At 40.5% G+C, this 22,810-nt stretch overlaps 1 protein-coding gene across 1 annotated transcript in view; it reads right to left on the bottom strand.

The window, feature by feature from the left end:
- Positions 1-4,339: 4,339 nt before the first annotated feature.
- Positions 4,340-22,810, bottom strand: part of LOC128664454 (protein 4.2) — a 165,406-nt gene continuing 146,935 nt past the window's right edge. The window contains exons 16-17 of the mRNA XM_053719290.1: positions 9,359-9,492; positions 4,340-6,222 (exon numbers count right to left, since the gene is read on the bottom strand). Of these exons, the coding sequence (XP_053575265.1) occupies positions 6,048-6,222; positions 9,359-9,492 (309 nt within the window). The 3' untranslated portion in view covers positions 4,340-6,047. The remainder of the gene's footprint in view (positions 6,223-9,358; positions 9,493-22,810) is intronic.

Here is a 22,810-nt window from a genome sequence, read left to right as displayed (position 1 = left end):
CATAAACTACCTATTAACTCCTAAACCGAGGCCCCCCCACATCGCAAACACTAAAATTAAATTATTAACCCCTAATCTGCCGAACCATACATCGCCACCACTATAATAAATATATTAACCCCTAAACTGCCACACTCCCGCCTCGCAAACACTAGTTAAATGTTATTAAACCCTAATCTGCCGGCCCTAACAACGCCGCCACCTACCTAAATTTATTAACCCCTAATCTGCCACCCCCAACGTCGCCGTCACTATAATAAAGTTATTAACCCCTAAACCTAAATCTAACCCCAACACCCCCTAACTTAAATATAATTTAAATAAATATAAATAAAATTACTACAATTAACTAAATTATTCCTATTTAAAACGAAATACTTACCTATAAAATAAACCATAAGATAGCTACAATATAACTAATAATTACATTGTAGCTAGCTTAAGGTTTATTTTTATTTTACAGGCAACTTTGTATTTATTTTAACGAGGTACAATAGTTATTAAATAGTTATTAACTATTTAATAACTACCTAGTTAAAATAAAGACACATTTACCTGTAAAATAAAACCTAACCTAAGTTACAATTACACCTAACACTACACTACAATTAAATTAATTACCTAAATTAAATACAATTAATTACAATTTTAAAAAATTATCTAAAGTACAAAAAAAAACAAACACTAAATTACAGAAAAAATAAAGAAATTACAAGATTTTTAAACTAATTACACCTAATCTAATCCCCCTAACAAAATAAAAAAGCCCCCCAAAATAAAAAAGCCCTACCCTACACTAAATTACAAATAGCCCTTAAAAGGTCCTTTTGTGGGGCATTGCCCCAAAGTAATCAGCTCTTTTACCTGAAAAAAAATTACAATTCCCCCCCTCAACATTAAAACCCACCACCCACACAACCAACCCTACTCTAAAACCCACCCAATCCCCCCTTAAAAAAACCTAACACTAACCCCCTGAAGATCACCCTACCGGGAGATGTCTTCACCCAACCGGGCAGAAGTGGTGCTCCAGACGGGCAGAAGTCTTCATCCAACCGGGCAGAAGTGGTCCTCCAGATGGGCAGAAGTCTTCATCCAGATGGCATCTTCTATCTTCATCCATCCGGTGCGGAGCGGGTCCATCTTCAAGACATCCGATGCGGAGCATCCTCTTCTAAGGTAGAAAAAAATCATATTGGCTGATGCAATCAGCCAATAGGATTGAACTTCAATCCTATTGTCTGATCCAATCAGCCAATAGGATTGAGCTGGCATTCTATTGGCTGTTCCAATCAGCCAATAGAATGCCAGTTCAATCCTATTGGCTGATTGCATCAGCCAATAGGATTTTTTCTACCTTGATTCCGATTGGCTGATAGAATTCTATCAGCCAATCGGAATTGAAGGGATGCCATCTTGGATGACGTCATTTAAAGGAACCTTCATTCGGTCGTCGACCGTCGTTAGAAGAGGATACTCCGCGTCGTATGTCTTGAAGATGGACCCGCTCCGTGCCGGATGGATGAAGATAGAAGATGCCGTCTGGATGAAGACTTCTGCCCGTCTGGAGGACCACTTCTGCCCGGTTGGATGAAGACTTCTGCCCGTCTGGAGGACCACTTCTGCCCGGTTAGGTGAAGACGTCTCCCGTTAGGGTGATCTTCAGGGGGTTAGTGTTAGATTTTTTTAAGGGGGGATTGGGTGGGTTTTAGAGTAGGGTTGGTTGGTGGGTGGTGGGTTTTAATGTTGAATAAGCCAATCAGATTCAAGTTCAATCGGATTGGCTGATCCAATCAGCCAATCAGATTGAGCTCACATTCTATTGGCTGTTCCGATCAGCCAATAGAATGCGAGCTCAATCTGATTGGCTGATTGGATCAGCCAATCCGATTGAACTTGAATCTGATTGGCTGATTCAATCAGCCAATCAGATTTTTACTACCTTAATTCCGATTGGCTGATTGAATGAAGATGTCTACCGGTCCGGATGCCCTCTTCTTGCCGGATAGGATGAAGACTTCGGACCCTCTTCTGGACCTCTTCTTGTCGGATAGGATGAAGACTTCGGACCCTCTTCTGGACGGATCGGTGATAACCGGCGTGGTGAAGATAAGGTAGGAAGATCTTCAGGGGCTTAGTGTTAGGTTTTTTAAGGGGGGTTTGGGTTAGATTAGGGGTATGTGGGTGGTGGGTTGTAATGTTGGAGGGGTATTGTATGTTTATTTAAATGCAAAAGAGCTGTTTTCTTTGGGGCATGCCCCGCAAAAGGCCCTTTTAAGGGCTGGTAAGGTAAAAGAGCTGTTAAAATTTTTATTTTAGAATAGGGTAGGGCATTTTTTTATTTTGGGGGGCATTGTTATTTTTTTAGGGGGCTTAGAGTAGGTGTAATTAGTTTAAAATTCATGTAATCTTTTTTTATTTTTTGTAATTTAGTTTAGTTGATTTAATTGTAGATTGTAGGTAGTTTATTTAATTAATTTAATTATAGTGTAGTGTTAGGTTTAATTGTAACTTAGGTTAGGATTTATTTTACAGGTAATTTTGTAATTATTTTAACTAGGTAGCTATTAAATAGTTATTAACTATTTAATAGCTATTGTACCTGGTTAAAATAAATACAAAGTTGCCTGTAAAATAAATATTAATCCTAAAATAGCTACAATGTAATTATTATTTATATTGTAGCTATATTAGGGTTTATTTTACAGGTAAGTATTTAGCTTTAAATAGGATTAATTTATTTAATAAGATTTATTTTATTTCGTTATATTTAAATTATATTTAACTTAGGGGGGTGTTAGTGTTAGGGTTAGACTTAGCTTTAGGGGTTAATACATTTATTAGAGTAGTGGTGAGGTCCGGTCGGCAGATTAGGGGTTAATAATTGTAGGTAGGTGGCGGCGACGTTGGGGGCGGCAGATTAGGGGTTAATAAATATAATATAGGGTCGGCGGTGTTAGGGGCAGCAGATTAGGGGTACATAGGGATAATGTAGGTTGTGGCGGGGTACGGAGCGGCAGATTAGGGGTTAAAAATAATATGCAGGTGTCAGCGATAGCGGGGGCGGCAGATTAGGGGTTAATAAGTGTAAGGTTAGGGGTGTTTAGACTCGGGGTACATGTTAGGGTGTTAGGTGCAGACTTAGGAAGTGTTTCCCCACATATGCAGGTGTCAGCGATAGCGGGGGCGGCAGATTAGGGGTTAATAAGTGTAAGGTTAGGGGTGTTTAGACTCGGGGTACATGTTAGGGTGTTAGGTGTAGACTTAGGAAGTGTTTCCCCATAGGAAACAATGGGGCTGCGTTAGGAGCTGAACGCTGCTTTTTTGCAGGTGTTAGGTTTTTTTCAAGCTCAAACTGCCCCATTGTTTCCTATGGGGGAATCGTGCACGAGCACGTTTTTGAAGCTGGCCGCGTCCGTAAGGAACGCTGGTATTGAGAGTTGCAGTGGCGGTAAATATGCCTGTAAGCTCCCTTTTTGGATCCTAACGCAGCCCTTCTGAGAACTCTAAATACCAGTGTTGTTTAAAATGCGCGGGGGAAAAAAACCACGCGTAGCTAACGCACCCCTTCTAACGCAAAACTCTAAATCTAGGCGATAGTTTGCTAAATTATAATACCATGGGGCCGATTTATTAAAGTGCGTATGGACATGATACGATGTGAACTGCTTGTGCAATGCCTCCCTCTGCAGATTCGCGGCCAATCGGCCACTAGCAGAGGGTGACAATCAGCCCAATCGTATAAGATCGGGCGGATTGATGTCCACAGCCTCAAAGCAGGCGGACAAGTTATAGAGCAGTGGTCTTTAGATCGCTGATTCATAACTGCTGTTTCCGGCGAGGCTAAAGGCTCGCTCGGAAACAGAGGCATCAAGCTCCATTCAGAGCTTGATAATTCGGCCCCCATGTGTTTAATAAAGGGGAAAAAAACTAACTGCAAGTTTATATAGTGTTTGCCCATCACTGAAATTAGTTTATGATAGAGCAGCCAATGCCGAAAAGACCATACTGTGGCATTCTGAGATAAGGTTATATGTAAAAAAAAAATCTTTATTAGGAAAATGTGGATAGTATAGTGTATAGCTACTTTATATGTCATTTAAAATTTATTAGAATCATGCCGTTTTATTTTATTCTCTCAGATGACATGAGTGATTATTCAGTATTTTTAATGGAGTTGCAACATTTTGTGTTTTGCTTGCAGGATTAGTGAGCAAACTTTACTTGTCTAATTAAAACAAAACATATATTTCTATATTGATTCTGTGTGTTGCAGATGTGGAGAGGTAGATACAAGTGACAATTTGACAAATGTTGAAGTAGTAACCAGATAAGAAAGCACTGAAAAGCCACATTTTTATTTGGATTTTAGTTTTGACAAATGTTTTTTTTACACATATTGAGACATAGCCCATGCATAGCCTTATAAAACATTTAATGTTTCTCCAGTTATAACCTATTTTGATGAATACCACATTATAGCCTAAATTACAAGTGGAGCACAACATTTTTAGGGCTATAGTGATAAACATCTCATGAGACCAATCAATAGCGCTTCTATTTTTGTGCAAAGTTTTTTTTTTAACACTCAAATGATAGTCTAGGGTGTGCTAACATCTGCTGATATGGCGGGTGCACTTAACACCTAACTTTTATGACGACGACAGAGTTAAATTCATGTATGCCAGGTGCATTAAGCTGATGGTGCACAAAAGTAGTTAAATTCTTCATGTAGTTCTGTGCTATACTATTAATAATAATGGCTTACTTCAGGTAAAAAAATTTGAACAACAACACTTAACTCACCACTTGTAATACAAGCGCAATAAGCTACCTGCGCTATCCATCCTAAAGTATAGGGCAGGATAAAAAGCTTTGGCTGCGTTAAGATGCTTTTAATAATATATTTAACCATCCACTTGTAATACCAGATTAAACATTATTCTTTGCACAAGTTTGTGCAAAAAATAGTGCACCCTGTGCTATTGATTTCACTCCACTTGTAATTTAGTTATATGGCCCCCATTTATCATATGCCAGGCAACCAAGGTTCACTATCAGGAACCTTGTCCACCAGGCTTCACCCAATGCAGCCCCTACTTGTGTGCAGCTGTTAAAGGGACAGTCAAGATTCAGATAGGGCATGCAATTTTAAATAACTTTTCATTTCACTTTTATCATCAAATGTCCGTTGTTCTTTTGGTATTCTTAGTTGAAAACTAAACCTAGATAGGATCATATGATAATTTCTAAGCCCTTGAAGGCCGCCTCTTATCTCAATGCATTTGACAGTTTTTCACAGCTAGAGGACGTTAGTTCATGTTTTCTATATAGATAACATTGTGCTCATGCATGTGGAGATATGTATGAGATGGCACTGATTAGGTAAAATGCAAGTCTGTCAAAAGAACTAAAATAAGAGGGCAGTCTGCAAAGGATACAAGGTAATCACAGAGGTAAAAAGTACATTAATATAACTGTGTTGGTTATGCAAAACTGGAGAATGGGTAATAAACGGATTATCTATCTTTTTAAACAATACAAATTCTGGTGTAGACTGTCCCTTTAATCATCTGTGGTCTTAAGACTGCAGCTACTTAACAAGCATTGCCTGGATCACCGAGGCCCAAACCTTAATTCACAGCTTAATAAATGGGGCCCTGTGTGGGAATTTGCAAAATAATAAGAAGAACAGGAAATACCATAATTAATGTATTTTTAAAACTGATACACAATATTTCAGGTATTGTAAAAATATTTTCTGGATTTAAGAGTAATACAGAAGTATTTTTAATGTATTTAAGCATGCAGAGTGGGTGGGTCTTACTCTAGACTAATAGAAGTCTATATTGAGAAAATCTAGTATAAATGTCCATTCTGGTCTGTCACCAATGTTTTCTTTTTCTTTTTTAAGCCTTTTAATAATGTTCTGACATTCTTTTAGAACTCTTTTTGTATTTGTCATTAAAATATATGAACGTATGAAAATGTACAAATATATTTATGGTTATAAACTTAATTTTCACAAAGACATTGAGTAAAAATGCTTATCCCTGCCTAAATACTGTGGTATTGGATGGAAACACCACTATACTTTTGCTGATTTTTACATCACAAAACTGTCTGCAGTTGAATCTCACACAAAGTTTCAGAGCGCCTGTCTGTGTTGGGGTAAATGTAATATTATATTCCTGAGTAGTTCCAGGGTCACAGTTGCTGCATCTGAAAGTGAATGACAGGAAATCTGATGAAATACACTTATCATACCACTCACTATAACCAAACACAGTTTATCTAATCATAACTAGGCACCTCGCCCTATCAAAACTGTAATAGCTCAATTTTTTTAAGTAGTAGTATGATTGGAAATGAGGAACAATCATTTAAAATGATGTCCTATTGCCTAATGTGGTTTGTTTTATTTTGTTTGTTACCATTACATTAATTATCTTCAATGCCTTTCTTATCTTTCTTGACTGGCCTGACATGCTTTTGGAGGGTGGATAACAAGAAAGTGAATTTCATGACTGTGGCCATTTGCTGACTGCTGATACTAGTTGTAGGTTTGTATCAACTGTTGTGCACTACTCTTGCTTGCTAGAGATAAGAATATACAGACCTAGAAGTCAATGAAACATAAATTACTTAAAAACAAAAAGGTTTTCTTTTGCAATAATTTGCTAGATATGAGAGAAAAATGTGAGTTACCACAATAATAAAAATGTAGTTATATTTGTATTAGTAAAAAATACTTTTAGTAAAAGTTATCACTGTTGTAGTTGCATATTCTGTTGTAGGTGCCCTACGCACATGAATTCAAACATTCTGCCTGTTCAGACAGCCAGGGGTATTGTGTTAGTAAAGAGTTTGGGCCTGATTCTCTAAAGGTCTCTGGGCTGGTGAAATTCTCTAACAATGCTCACCAGTACTTCTATTTCCAGGGTATTTGTGCGCATCTGGCTTACCACTCATGATTGCTTGAGTGCAATGTGAATGTGAAAATCCAAAGTGAAAATCCGTTTGGCGTGGTGCCGTAAAACCGGAAGCGAGATAAAAAAAATGGAAGTGACGCCACTTCCTTGTGATACATTACGCATTTCGTGGAACACTAATCCACTTCGTCAGAGGTTTATCTGTATCCTTGGATTAACCTTGAATTTCCACATTCACTTTTTTGGATTCAGATAAGCTCCTTTTATTTACATATTTTATCTTTTACCCTGTGATATTTTGATTAGACTTGTGCGCGGCGGAAAAATTTGCTTCGGTTCGTTTCGGACCGATTCTGATTTTTTTTAATTTCATTTTCAGATCCATTCAAATTCGGATACATTCGAATATATTCGTTTTGGATTCATTCAGATTCGAAAAAATTTGGATGTATTCGGTTTGGATTCGATTCGGAAGTTCGGTATGTGTTAGGTGGGATGTGCTGTGTATTAGACTAGTATTATGTACTGTATATTAGGTGTAACCCATCTGAATCAACTTAAAGGGACATAAAATAAGTTGAGATAGAGACAAAATATAATAAGATGTACATTCATTACTCTACCTGCAAATTTATACTGCAGTGCCTCGCCATTAAGCCTTTCTTTTAAGTTTCTGAATTGTAAAGCTCTAACTTCCCCCACACAACTCCTTTTATGGCTGTATACATTGTTGTTTTGGTAAAATACACAAATGAACAGGGATTATCTGCTGGAGCATGCCTAGAAGTTGTGAACTCAGTTGAAATACAATGCCTGTGTCTAAACACTGATAAGAGGGGTGGAGCACAGTGTCTAGGCAGCATGACTATTTTCTTTCTATCCTTTTAGGATATGCACAGATCTCAACCTGTTTTATGGCACTTTAAGTACCAACCTCACAGGTACCAGCTACACAATATGCACAGAGCTAGCAGAGGTATATAACCTAATATACAGTACATAATACTAGTGTAATACACAGCACATCCGACCTAAGTACCAATCTCACAGGTATCAGCTACATAATGTGCCCTGCACACAGCTAGCAGAGTGATATCACCTAATATACTGTACAATACTAGTGTCATTGTGATTAGTCCATGGCCATTCAAATGTAACGAATAAATCCGAACTAACTCGGATTTATTTGTTACAAATGTATTTGGATTAGTTTAGTTTCGTTGCTAGCGAAAATTCTGAAATTTGAATCGATCTGAAGCTCCGAATTTGACCAATTCGTCAGAATTTCGATTCGAAACGAAACACACATGTCTAATTTTGATATTTGTATGCTTTATGTGTTATCTTACAAGTGTGATCACCTTGATTTTAACCATTGCCCGTTTTTTTCATACTCTGTTTTTAACTCAGCATTTTACTTAGTATTTTTTTGCTTTGGATCTGTTTTTATTCAGGGTCTTTTTCTATTTATCTGGTCATTTGCTTTACCCTCATACTTTCAATGAGTTAGAGGGTGTTAGGTTGTACAATTTATATTAAGTAATTGGCCTTATTTGTTTTTAGTTTTTATGTTTTTTCACTTGATAATAAAGTCTTTTTTATGTCTCATATTCGGTCTTAGGACCTATGGAACACTGATATTCATTTGATCAGTGCATATTGATACTGATGTTCCTGTTCCCACATATATTGCAGTCCTTTTTATTTCTAAATATAATTAGTAATTTATTACTGGCAATCAGTTATTTATTTCATTTTTTACTACACACCTAATGTTAGGTTCAAACTACATCTATTTGCTTATAGTTGGTGAAATATCTTCAATTCATGCACTTTATATATAGGGATAGATATATATTTTATCAAAATACCATCAGATATGTGTAGAAATATGTTAGCACCATTGAGAATATGCAATCGGGTTTACACGCAAGTAGTGTGTTACTCTTCCCCCCACATTTTTTTCCTCCATTCATTTCTATAAGGGAATATTTGAGCATGCACATGATATTCTAACTTTGGCTTTTTGTGCACATTGGGTTACCGCTTGTGCAAAAACTCTTTAATTTCAACTTGTAATATGAGTGCTACCCGATGCGTGCAAAAAGCTTACTTCTAGCAGAGTTAGCACGTGAGTGGAAGCGTTAAATAATTCTCCGCGTAATCCGGCCATAAATACATTTCATGCACCTCTCTGTAATTTTGGGTGCTGCCATTTTGGAACCTATGTATGAATTTTGCTGCACATATTCAAACACGTCAACACTAGAATGCAGCCTTGACTAGAGAGAGGAGAGGAATAACCTCAATACTAAGCTTATAAAATGTGCTTCTGGTAAGCACAGACTACTCTTGATTTGCAAAAACACAATAGGCAAAAACAAAACAAAAATACATTACTCTTTTGTTTAATTGTCTGTACCCACCTGTAGGATCTTTCTCTGTATATCAGGCTTTCACCAGAAACTGTTATTACACAGCCATCGAGAGTATCCTCCAAAGGGTTTGTGATGTTGATTTTTGCTGTGATAAGCTGGTATTGTATCGCTGTCTCGTGCATCTGTTAAGAAGGATGCATCACATATCTGTCATTGTGTATTTATTTCTTTAACCACCATCAAAACAAGCTAAGCACTATCATAGAAAAATTATCATTAAAAACATTTCCATATAATAAAGATGATGATGAATGTATATAACGAAAAAAGGTGTAAAGAGACATGGAAGGCAAAATTATACTTTGATGATTCAGACAGACCATACAATAAAAAAACAAAACAAAACAGTTTACTTTTTTTTATCAAATTTACCTCTTCCTCTTGGTATCATTTGTTGAAACTTAGATCTTTTTCATGAAAGCATACTGAGATAGGAGAGGAGTGTGCATGTATCTTGAGATATTTTTGCAAAACAGTTTTTAACAATATTATACCTATAGAGCTAGATTACAAGTGAGGCGCAATCAATAGCGCAGAGTGCATTCATGTTTGTGCAACCTTGTGCAAAGAATAATGCACAATATGCTATATAAGTGGATGGTTATATTTGTTTTATTGAGGTTTAGTCCATTAGTGTTGATCTGCATACTCTTATCAAGGCAAATGTACCTTCTCCAATTGCCATTAGTGAACAGGGCCAAGCAACCAGTCTGTAAAACGATTCGCTACATCAGTCATCAGACCTCTACTATAGGATAGGGAGCCACCTGAGTCAGCATCTCCCCTGATGCACGAACCTCCCTACCTCCCCTGATACCGGTGCCCAGCTGACTTTTGGATTTACTTATGGTAGTCTGATCTTAGACCCAAAGCTCTATTTAAAGGGACAGTCTAGGCCAAAATAAACTTTCATGATTCAGATAGAGCATGTAATTTTAAACAATTTTCCAATTTACTTTTATCACCAATTTTGCTTTGTTCTCTTGGTATTCTTAGTTGAAAGCTTAATCATATGCTAATTTCTTAGACCTTGAAGCCCACCTCTTTCAGATTGCATTTTAACAGTTTTTCACCACTAGAGGGTGTTAGTTCACGTATTTCATATAGATAACACTGTGCTCGTGCACAAGAAGTTATCTGGGAGCAGGCACTGATTGGCTAGACTGCAAGTCTGTCAAAAGAACTGAAAAAGGGGCAGTTTGCAGAGGCTTAGATACAAGATAATCACAGAGGTTAAAAGTATATTATTATAAATGTGTTAGTTATGCAAAACTGGGGAAATGGGTAATAAAGGGATTATCTATCTTTTAAAACAATAAAAATTATGGTGTAGACTGTCCCTTTAAGACATAAGAGGCTCCGCTCCCCAAAGGTACCAAGTCACAATGAAACCAGAGTTTTCTGTGCAGGAAGAGGAATAGAGGTTGCCAGCATATTTGAGACCTTGGAAGTTTGCTAAGAACAATGAAGGATCGACATTTCTTTCCAAGATGCAGTTGTGTAAAGCTCAGGTTATAGCTGGTAAGACCACCACTCTGTAGGTTGCAATTTTTTTTTAAATATTTTTTTAAAGGATACATTTTTTTTCCCTTAGGGCTTTTTTTTTTAGAATAGGGCTTTTTTTTATTTTATGGACAAAAGAGCTATATTTACTCTAGGTCACTGCCCTACCAAATGCCCTTCTAAGGGCAATGCCCAACCAAATGCCCTTTTCAGGGCAACATTTTTTTAGGATATTTTGTTTTTTTAACTTATTTTTTTTTTTTTAATAAAAAGGGGTTTTTATGGCTATTATCACTTTAGGACAATGCCCTACCAAATGACCTTATCAAGCAGGGGTGGACTGAGACCAACCAGGGCCCCCGGGCAAAAGTGTGGCTGGGCCCCCCACCCCCTTTTTGCTCCACCTACCTAGCTCCTCTGCCCCTCCTCCACTTTATTGCCCTTCCCACGTCCTGTGCTCCTACCACTTCATATGCCCCTCCCCTGCCATGTTTTTAATTTCCATTTAAAGAGAGACAATTTTTTTCATTAAACGAACATTATACACTAAATTTTTCTTTACATAAATGTTTTGTAGATGATCCATTTATATAGCCCATGGGTGAGTCTTTGTAAAAATGTATAGTTTTGCTTATTTTTAAATAACATTGTGCTGATTTTCAGACTCCTAACCAAGTCCCAAAGTTTTAGAGGTATAAATACTGATGTATACTGACTTCAGACTGCTTATGTTTGTATAATAGGGCTTTTTCATATGCAGGGAAGGGGGAGGTTCTGCTATAAGCCCCTTTCCGTGGGTGTGTATTCCTATATGCTGTGCCTTATTGTCCTGTAACCTCTTATTGCAGCACCCCAGCTCCTGAGTGCCTTATTGTCCTCTAACCTCTTATTACAGCACCCCAGCTCTTGAATGCCTTATTGTCCTGTAACCTTATAGTAATAGGATGTTACAGGACAATAAGGCACTCAGGAGCTGGGGTGCTGCAATAAGAGGTTAGAGGACAATAAGGCACTCTGGAGCTGGGGTGCTACAATAAGAGGTTACAGGACAATAAGGCAGTCAGGAGCTGGGGTGCTACAATAAGAGGTTACAGGACAATAAGGCAGTCAGGAGCTGGGGTGCTGCAATAAGAGGTTACAGGACAATAAGGCAGTCAGGAGCTGGGGTGCTGCAATAAGAGGTTACAGGACAATAAGGCAGTCAGGAGCTGGGGTGCTACAATAAGAGGTTACAGGACAATAAGGCACTCAGGAGCTGGGGTGCTACAATAAGAGGTTACAGGACAATAAGGCACTCAGGAGCTGGGGTGCTGCAATAAGAGGTTAGAGGACAATAAGGCACTCTGGAGCTAGGGTGCTACAATAAGAGGTTACAGGACAATAAGGCAGTCAGGAGCTGGGGTGCTACAATAAGAGGTTACAGGACAATAAGGCACTCAGGAACTGGGGTGCTGCAATAAGAGGTTACAGTACAATAAGGCAGTCAGGAGCTGGGGTGCTGCAATAAGAGGTTACAGGACAATAAGGCACTCAGGAGCTGGGGTGCTACAATAAGAGGTTACAGGACAATAAGGCAGTCAGGAGCTGGGGTGCTGTAATAAGAGGTTACAGGACAATAAGGCACTCAGGAGCTGGGGTGCTACAATAAGAGGTTACAGGACAATAAGGCACTCAGGAGCTGGGGTGCTACAATAAGAGGTTACGGGACAATAAGGCACTCAGGAGCTGGGGTGCTACAATAAGAGGTTACAGGACAATAAGGCACTCAGGAGCTGGGGTGCTACAATAAGAGGTTACAGGACAATAAGGCACTCAGGAGCTGGGGTGCTGCAATAAGAGGTTACAGGACAATAAGGCAGTCAGGAGCTGGGGTGCTACAATAAGAGGTTACAGGACAATAAGGCACTCAGGAGCTGGGGTGCTGCAATAAGAGGTTACAGGACAATAAGGCACTCAGGAGCTGGGGTGCTGCAATAAGAGGTTACAGGACAATAAGGCAGTCAGGAGCTGGGGTGCTGCAATAAAAGGTTACAGGACAATAAGGCAGTCAGGAGCTGGGGTGCTGCAATAAGAGGTTACAGGACAATAAGGCAGTCAGGAGCTGGGGTGCTGCAATAAAAGGTTACAGGACAATAAGGCAGTCAGGAGCTGGGGTGCTGCAATAAAAGGTTACAGGACAATAAGGCAGTCAGGAGCTGGGGTGCTACAATAAGAGGTTACAGGACAATAAGGCAGTCAGGAGCTGGGGTGCTGCAATAAGAGGTTACAGGACAATAAGGCACTCAGGAGCTGGGGTGCTACAATAAGAGGTTACAGGACAATAAGGCACTCAGGAGCTGGGGTGCTACAATAAGAGGTTACAGGACAATAAGGCACTCAGGAGCTGGGGTGCTAAAATAAGAGGTTACAGGACAATAAGGCACTCAGGAGCTGGGGTGCTGAAATAAGAGATTAGAGGACAATAAGGCAGTCAGGAGCTGGGGTGCTGCAATAAGAGGTTACAGGACAATAAGGCAGTCAGGAGCTGGGGTGCTGCAATAAGAGGTTACAGGACAATAAGGCAGTCAGGAGCTGGGGTGCTACAATAAGAGGTTACAGGGCAATAAGGCAGTCAGGTGCTGGGGTGCTGCAATAAGAGGTTACAGGACAATAAGGCACTCTGGAGCTGGGGTGCTGCAATAAGAGGTTACAGGACAATAAGGCAGTCAGGAGCTGGGGTGCTGCAATAAGAGGTTACAGGACAATAAGGCACTCAGGAGCTGGGGTGCTGCAATAAGAGGTTACAGGGCAATAAGGCACTCAGGAGCTGGGGTGCTACAATAAGAGGTTACAGGACAAAAAGGCAGTCAGGAGCTGGGGTGCTGCAATAAGAGGTTACAGGACAATAAGGCACTCAGGAGCTGGGGTGCTGCAATAAGAGGTTACAGGACAATAAGGCACTCAGGAGCTGGGGTGCTACAATAAGAGGTTACAGGACAATAAAGCACTCTGGAGCTGGGGTGCTGCAATAAGAGGTTACAGGACAATAAGGCACTCAGGAGCTGGGGTGCTACAATAAGAGGTTACAGGACAATAAGGCAGTCAGGAGCTGGGGTGCTGCAATAAGAGGTTACAGGACAATAAGGCACTCTGGAGCTGGGGTGCTGCAATAAGAGGTTACAGGACAATAAGGCACTCAGGAGCTGGGGTGCTACAATAAGAGGTTACAGGACAATAAGGCACTCAGGAGCTGGGGTGCTACAATAAGAGGTTACAGGACAATAAGGCAGTCAGGAGCTGGGGTGCTACAATAAGAGGTTACAGGACAATAAGGCACTCAGGAGCTGGGGTGCTACAATAAGAGGTTACAGGACAATAAGGCACTCAGGAGCTGGGGTGCTGCAATAAGAGGTTACAGGACAATAAGGCACTCAGGAGCTGGGGTGCTACAATAAGAGGTTACAGGACAATAAGGCACTCAGGAGCTGGGATGCTGCAATAAGAGGTTACAGGACAATAAGGCACTCAGGAGCTGGGATGCTGCAATAAGAGGTTACAGGACAATAAGGCAGTCAGGAGCTGGGGTGCTGCAATAAGAGGTTACAGGACAATAAGGCACTCAGGAGCTGGGGTGCTGCAATAAGAGGTTACAGGACAATAAGGCACTCAGGAGCTGGGGTGCTGCAATAAGAGGTTACAGGACAATAAGGCAGTCAGGAGCTGGGGTGCTGCAATAAGAGGTTACAGGACAATAAGGCACTCAGGAGCTGGGGTGCTGCAATAAGAGGTTACAGGACAATAAGGCACTCAGGAGCTGGGGTGCTGCAATAAGAGGTTACAGGACAATAAGGCACTCAGGAGCTGGGGTGCTGCAATAAGAGGTTACAGGACAATAAGGCAGTCAGGAGCTGGGGTGCTGCAATAAGAGGTTACAGGACAATAAGGCACTCAGGAGCTGGGGTGCTGCAATAAGAGGTTACAGGACAATAAGGCACTCAGGAGCTGGGGTGCTGCAATAAGAGGTTACAGGACAATAAGGCAGTCAGGAGCTGGGGTGCTGCAATAAGAGGTTACAGGACAATAAGGCAGTCAGGAGCTGGGGTGCTACAATAAGAGGTTACAGGACAAGAAGGCACTCAGGAGCTGGGGTGCTGCAATAAGAGGTTACAGGACAATAAGGCACTCAGGAGCTGGGGTGCTGCAATAAGAGGTTACAGGACAATAAGGCACTCAGGAGCTGGGGTGCTGCAATAAGAGGTTACAGGACAATAAGGCAGTCAGGAGCTGGGGTGCTGCAATAAGAGGTTACAGGACAATAAGGCAGTCAGGAGCTGGGGTGCTACAATAAGAGGTTACAGGACAATAAGGCAGCCAGGAGCTGGGGTGCTGCAATAAGAGATTACAGGACAATAAGGCACTCAGGAGCTGGGGTGCTACAATAAGAGGTTACAGGACAATAAGGCAGTCAGGAGCTGGGGTGCTGCAATAAGAGGTTACAGGACAATAAGGCACTCAGGAGCTGGGGTGCTGCAATAAGAGGTTACAGGACAATAAGGCACTCAGGAGCTGGGGTGCTGCAATAAGAGGTTACAGGACAATAAGGCAGTCAGGAGCTGGGGTGCTGCAATAAGAGGTTACAGGACAATAAGGCAGTCAGGAGCTGGGGTGCTGCAATAAGAGGTTACAGGACAATAAGGCAGTCAGGAGCTGGGGTGCTACAATAAGAGGTTACAGGACAATAAGGCAGTCAGGAGCTGGGGTGCTACAATAAGAGGTTACAGGACAATAAGGCACTCAGGAGCTGGGGTGCTGCAATAAGAGGTTACAGGACAATAAGGCACTCAGGAGCTGGGGTGCTGCAATAAGAGGTTACAGGACAATAAGGCACTCAGGAGCTGGGGTGCTGCAATAAGAGGTTACAGGACAATAAGGCAGTCAGGAGCTGGGGTGCTACAATAAGAGGTTACAGGACAATAAGGCACTCAGGAGCTGGGATGCTGCAATAAGAGGTTACAGGACAATAAGGCAGTCAGGAGCTGGGGTGCTGCAATAAGAGGTTACAGGACAATAAGGCACTCAGGAACTGGGGTGCTGCAATAAGAGGTTACAGGACAATAAGGCACTCAGGAGCTGGGGTGCTGCAATAAGAGGTTACAGGACAATAAGGCAGTCAGGAGCTGGGGTGCTGCGATAAGAGGTTACAGGACAATAAGGCACTCAGGAGCTGGGGTGCTGCAATAAGAGGTTACAGGACAATAAGGCAGTCAGGAGCTGGGGTGCTGCAATAAGAGGTTACAGGACAATAAGGCAGTCAGGAGCTGGGGTGCTACAATAAGAGGTTACAGGACAATAAGGCAGTCAGGAGCTGGGATGCTGCAATAAGAGGTTACAGGACAATAAGGCAGTCAGGAGCTGGGGTGCTGCAATAAGAGGTTACAGGACAATAAGGCACTCAGGAGCTGGGGTGCTGCAATAAGAGGTTACAGGACAATAAGGCAGTCAGGAGCTGGGGTGCTGCAATAAGAGGTTACAGGACAATAAGGCAGTCAGGAGCTGGGGTGTTGCAATAAGAGGTTACGGGACAATAAGGCACTCTGGAGCTGGGGTGCTGCAATAAGAGGTTACAGGACAATAAGGCACTCAGGAGCTGGGGTGCTGCAATAAGAGGTTACAGGACAATAAGGCAGTCAGGAGCTGGGGTGCTGCAATAAGAGGTTACAGGACAATAAGGCAGTCAGGAGCTGGGGTGCTGCAATAAGAGGTTACGGGACAATAAGGCACTCTGGAGCTGGGGTGCTGAAATAAGAGGTTACAGGACAATAAGGCAGTCAGGAGCTGGGGTGCTGCAATAAGAGGTTACAGGACAATAAGTCAGTCAGGAGCTGGGGTGCTGCAATAGGAGCTCCTGAGTTTACTACTTTACTCACATCAGATACATAAAACAAACAAATAACCTAGTGAATGATTTATTATTGAATAAATACATTGATTGAAAAGTTAGGACAATAAGCAAAACATAGAAAGACAATAGAGTGTCCTATAAAAAAGTTTAATTGAATCCACAGTAAATACATTCAGGCCTCACAACTTAAATGCACATCTAGGTGCTGATATATGCATACTGGGCATTTACAGTCCTCCAAATAAACTGATAAACTGTTGTATGTATGGATGAGATTGCTTGTCTACATGTATGTGTGTTAGTTTATGAGCGTATGTTTATGTGTGTGTGTATGAATGTACAGGGAGTGCAGAATTATTAGGCAAGTTGTATTTTTGAGGATTAATTTTATTATTGAACAACAACCATGTTCTCAATGAACCCAAAAAACTAATTAATATAAAAGCTGAATAGTTTTGGAAGTAGTTTTTAGTTTGTTTTTAGTTATAGCTATTTTAGGGGGATATCTGTGTGTGCAGGTGACTATTACTGTGCATAATTATTAGGCAACTTAACAAAAAACAAATATATACCCATTTCAATTATTTATTTTTACCAGTGAAACCAATATAACATCTCAACATTCACAAATATACATTTCTGACATTCAAAAACAAAACAAAAACAAATCAGTGACCAATATAGCCACCTTTCTTTGCAAGGACATTCAAAAGCCTGCCATCCATGGATTCTGTCAGTGTTTTGATCTGTTCACCATCAACATTGCGTGCAGCAGCAACCACAGCCTCCCAGACACTGTTCTGAGAGGTGTACTGTTTTCCCTCCTTGTAAATCTCACATTTGATGATGGACCACAGGTTCTCAATGGGGTTCAGATCAGGTGAACAAGGAGGCCATGTCATTAGATTTTCTTCTTTTATACCCTTTCTTGCCAGCCACGCTGTGGAGTACTTGGACGCGTGTGATGGAGCATTGTCCTGCATGAAAATCATGTTTTTCTTGAAGGATGCAGACTTCTTCCTGTACCACTGCTTGAAGAAGGTGTCTTCCAGAAACTGGCAGTAGGACTGGGAGTTGAGCTTGACTCCATCCTCAACCCGAAAAGGCCCCACAAGCTCATCTTTGATGATACCAGCCCAAACCAGTACTCCACCTCCACCTTGCTGGAGTCTGAGTCGGACTGGAGCTCTCTGCCCTTTACCAATCCAGCCACGGGCCCATCCATCTGGTCCATCAAGACTCACTCTCATTTCATCAGTCCATAAAACCTTAGAAAAATCAGTCTTGAGATATTTCTTGGCCCAGTCTTGACGTTTCAGCTTGTGTGTCTTGTTCAGTGGTGGTCGTCTTTCAGCCTTTCTTACCTTGGCCATGTCTCTAAGTATTGCACACCTTGTGCTTTTGGGCACTCCAGTGATGTTGCAGCTCTGAAATATGGCCAAACTGGTGGCAAGTGGCATCTTGGCAGCTGCACGCTTGACTTTTCTCAGTTTATGGGCAGTTATTTTGCGCCTTGGTTTTTCCACACGCTTCTTGCGACCATGTTGACTATTTTGAATGAAACGCTTGATTGTTCGATGATCACGCTTCAGAAGCTTTGCAATTTTAAGAGTGCTGCATCCCTCTGCAAGATATCTCACTATTTTTTACTTTTCTGAGCCTGTCATGTCCTTCTTTTGACCCATTTTGCCAAAGGAAAGGAAGTTGCCTAATAATTATGCACACCTGATATAGGGTGTTGATGTCATTAGACCACACCCCTTCTCATTACAGAGATGCACATTACCTAATATGCTTAATTGGTAGTAGGCTTTCGAGCCTATACAGCTTGGAGTAAGACAACATGCATAAAGAGGATGATGTGGTCAAAATACTAATTTGTCTAATAATTCTGCACTCCCTGTATGTGTCTGTGTATGAATGTGTGTTTGCGTGTGTATGTGAGTGTCTATCTGTATTTAAATTGTCTGTTTATGTTTTTGTCTGTATGTGAGTGCTTGTCTATGTCTGTGTGTATTTGTCTGTGTGTGTGAGTGTGTGGTGTGTTTCATGCCTCTTTTTGGATTCTTAGCTTTCAATACAAAATCCAGAGGACTTTCTTCCACTTAAATGCAGCAAGAATAATGTTTTGATTGAATTAACATTTTGTCTATTCAAATTAAGTAAAATAACCTTGTGTTCTAACTATACCATTATGTCATGTACATGCCCAAATATCAGACTTTAGACAAGAGGCTTTCTTGAAGCAAACCACATGCCATTAATGCCAACACAATAGTTCTCAGACCAACTGCTTACCTCAGTGCTCCCTTTGAGCTAGCTGACCACTGACCAGATTAATGCCACTGTCAGCTCTTATGCAGGGACATCCACAGGTCCAAACATGGCACTTCATCATGACCACACTTTCTTGCCACCAGCCCTTTGCGCACTCGCACCCGCCCTCCCTCAAGCAGCAGAAAGCTGAGCATGACTGGGGCAAGCCTGGCCAACTTGTAATGTTACATAGTTTTGCTAAATACAATGGCTGTTATTTTTTTTCTTACAAAGGCCTTAAGCCGCCCAATAGGAAATGAGTGTTCTAATTAATGAGTAGATATATTATAAAATATAAAAAAATAACTATTCTTATTATGTCAATGACATAGCGGTGGGGTTGGCACAATGTTTAAGTCTGGAATTTCCTGACTTTTGTGCAAATAAGGCTCTTTTTCTCCAGAACCCAGGGTAGCTGTAGAACATGGATAGGATTTATTTGAAAAGAGTGCATTAAAGGGAAAGTTAAAGTACAATTTTAGAGTCCTGTCCCATCTAGTATTCAAAGATGAGTAGGGATGAGGAACCAGAGAACAGTCAGTAAACTGTCATATTGTTCTTTATGTTGTTAGTGGGCATAAAAGTATGTGGTCTGAAAGTCTGGCTCTAAAAGACTTTAAGTGGTTCATAAGATTCTTAAAAGAACATTGAAAACACTAAATACATTTGATATGCATAGTATTCAGGTTATGCCCCGCCTCCCTCTAATCATGGGTGCCGCCATGTTGAAATCTTTCACTTACATTCCAATGCTAACATGATTGCACATGTGTGGTAACTCTCCCTCAGATGCCTGCAGTCTAACCTAGGCTCCATAATGGCACCACCTATGATTAGAGGGAGGTGCATAAAAAATATGTTTAGTGTTCAGTGTCCATTTAATACTTCTAAGGGAGCTTTTTGCTGATTTATGGTAAAATAAACAACTCTCAACAAAATCTTCCATTCTAACAGTTTTATGAATATTTTTTTGCTATAAGTGGGTCACTGCCAAGACCCCAACAAACACCAACAGTCCCAATATAGTTGCTAAATAAAAATCTTCTTTTATTCAGGTAAATAATCCACTGTAAAAGCAACAGGATTCCTCCCTTAACCATGAAATACTGACATATAATATATGGCAAACACTATATATATATATATATATATATATATATATATATATATATATATATATATATATATATATACCACATGATCACACTTATTTTTTCATTTTAAAGCAATACTGACAGATCTAGATTCCTGTTAATACATTGAGATTCCATTTTATCACTTAACAGATCCAATCGGCTGACCATTATTTTGAAATGAGTTACCTGGTTTGCTTGATTTTTTGATAGTAATGGCACTTCATCATGACCACACTTCCTGCCACTCATACCACCAGCCCTTGAGCAAGCACCTGCGCCTCCCCCGCCGGGCCGCCACCCCCCCACACTCTGCACCCCCCCCCCCCCAGAAAAGTTACAGAAAAAAAAAAATTTGAATGTAAAATATTAATAAAATAAACAAAAAACAAAACCTAACACCTAGATTATGAGTTTTGCGTTAGAGGCTGTGCGGTGCTAACGAGCAGTTTTCCCTCACCGCTCACTTACCTACAGCGCTGGTATTACGAGTTTTCAGAAACTCGTCGTTAAAAGACAAGAAGTGAGTGTTGAGCAAAATTTTGCTCATTACCGCACTCCAATACCAGAGCTGCTTAAGTCAGCAGTGAGCTGGTGTAACGTGCTCGTGCACGATTTCCCCATAGGAATCAACGGGGAGAGCCAGCTGAAAAAAAGTCTAACACCTGCAAAAAAGCAGCGTAAAACTCCCTAATGCAGCTGATTGGAACAGCCAATAGAATGCGAGCTCAATCCTATTGGCTGATTGGATCAGCCAATAGGATTGAACTTCAGTCCTATTGACTGATTGCATCAGCCAATAGGATTTTTTCTACCTTAATTCCGATTGGCTGATAGAATTCTATCAGCCAATCGAAATCTAAGGGACGCCATCTTGGATGACGTCACTTAAAGGTACCTTCATTCAGTTTTAGTCGTCGCCAGAAGAGGATGCTCCGCATCGGATGTCTTGAAGATGGACCCGCTCTGCGCCGGATGGATGAAGATAGAAGATGCCGTCTGGATGAAGACTTCTGCCCATCTGGAGGACCAGTTCTGCCCGGCTTGGATGAAGACTTCTGCCTGTCTGGAGGACCACTTCGCCCGGCTTGGATGAAGACGTCTCCCGGTAAGTCGATCTTCAGGGGGTTAGTGTTTTTTTAAGGGTGTATTGGGTGGGTTTTATTTTTAGGTGAGGGACTTTGGGCGGCAAAAGAGCTAACTGCCCTTTTAATGGACAATGCCCATCCAAATGCCCTTTTCAGGGCAATGGGGAGCTTAGGTTTTTTTAGATAGGTTTTTATTTGGGGGGTTGGTTGTGTGGGTGGTAGGTTTTACTGTTGGGGGGGTTGTATTTTTTTTTACAGGTAAAAGAGCTGATTACTTTGGGGCAATGCCCCGCAAATGGCCCTTTTAAGGGCTATTGGTAGTTTAGTTTAGGCTAAGGTTTTTTTTTATTTTGGGGGGGCTTTTTTATTTTAATAGGGCTATTAGATTAGGTGTAATTAGTTTAAATTTCTGTAATTTGTTTATTATTTTCTGTAATTTAGTGGGGGGTTTTTGTACTTTAGCTAATTTAATTTAATTTAGGTAATTATATGTAATTTATTTAATTGTATTTAATTTAGTTAATTTATTTAATTGTAGTGTAGTGTTAAGTGTAATTGTAACTTAGGTTAGGTTTTATTTTACAGGTACTTTTGTATTTATTTTTGCTAGGTAGTTATTAAATAGTTAATAACTATTTAGTAACTATTCTACCTAGTTAAAATAAATACAAACTTGCCTGTAAAATAAAAATAAATCCTAAATTAGCTACAATGTAACTATTAGTTATAGTGTAGCTATCTTAGGGTTTATTTTACAGGTAAGTATTTAGTTTTAAATAGGAATAATTTAGTTAATGATAGGAACCTTTAGTTAGATTTCTTTTAATTATATTTAAGTTAGGGGGTGTTAGGGTTAGGATTAGACTTAGATTTAGGGGTTAATAACTTTAATATAGTGGCGGCGACATTGGGGGCGGAAGATTAGGGGTTAATAAATGTAGGTAGGTGGCGGCGATGTTAGGGACGGCAGATTAGGGGTTAATAATATTTAACTAGTGTTTGCAAGGTGGGAGTGTGGCAGTTTAGGGATTAATATATTTATTATAGTGGCGGCGATGTCCGGTTCGGCATATTAGGGGTTAAAATTTTTCTTTTAGTGTTTGCGATGTGGGAGGGCCTCAGTTTAGGGGTTAATAGGTAGTTTATGGGTGTTAGTGTACTTTTAGCACTTTAGTTATGAGTTTTATGCTACGGCGTTGTAGTATAACACTCTTAACTACTGACTTTAAAATGCGCTACCAGTCTTGACAGGAGAGGGTCTACCGCTCACTTTTTGGCAGACTCGTAATACAGGCGCTATGCAAGTCCCATTTAAAAAAGAGGATACGCAATTTACGTAAGTGGATTTGCGGTATTTCCAAGTCTGGTGAAAAAAGTGAGCGGTACACCTGTACCTGCAAGACTCGTAATACCAGCGGGCGTTAAAAAGCAGCGTTAGGACCAGCTAACACTGTTTTTTAAGCCTAACGCACAACTCGTAATCTAGCCGTTAGTTAGTTCTGCATGATGCAGGCAGTGG

Source organism: Bombina bombina, chromosome 1 (genome assembly GCF_027579735.1).
Source record: "Bombina bombina isolate aBomBom1 chromosome 1, aBomBom1.pri, whole genome shotgun sequence".
In the NCBI taxonomy this organism is placed as follows: domain Eukaryota; kingdom Metazoa; phylum Chordata; class Amphibia; order Anura; family Bombinatoridae; genus Bombina; species Bombina bombina.
This window is presented reverse-complemented; position numbering and strand designations above follow the sequence as displayed.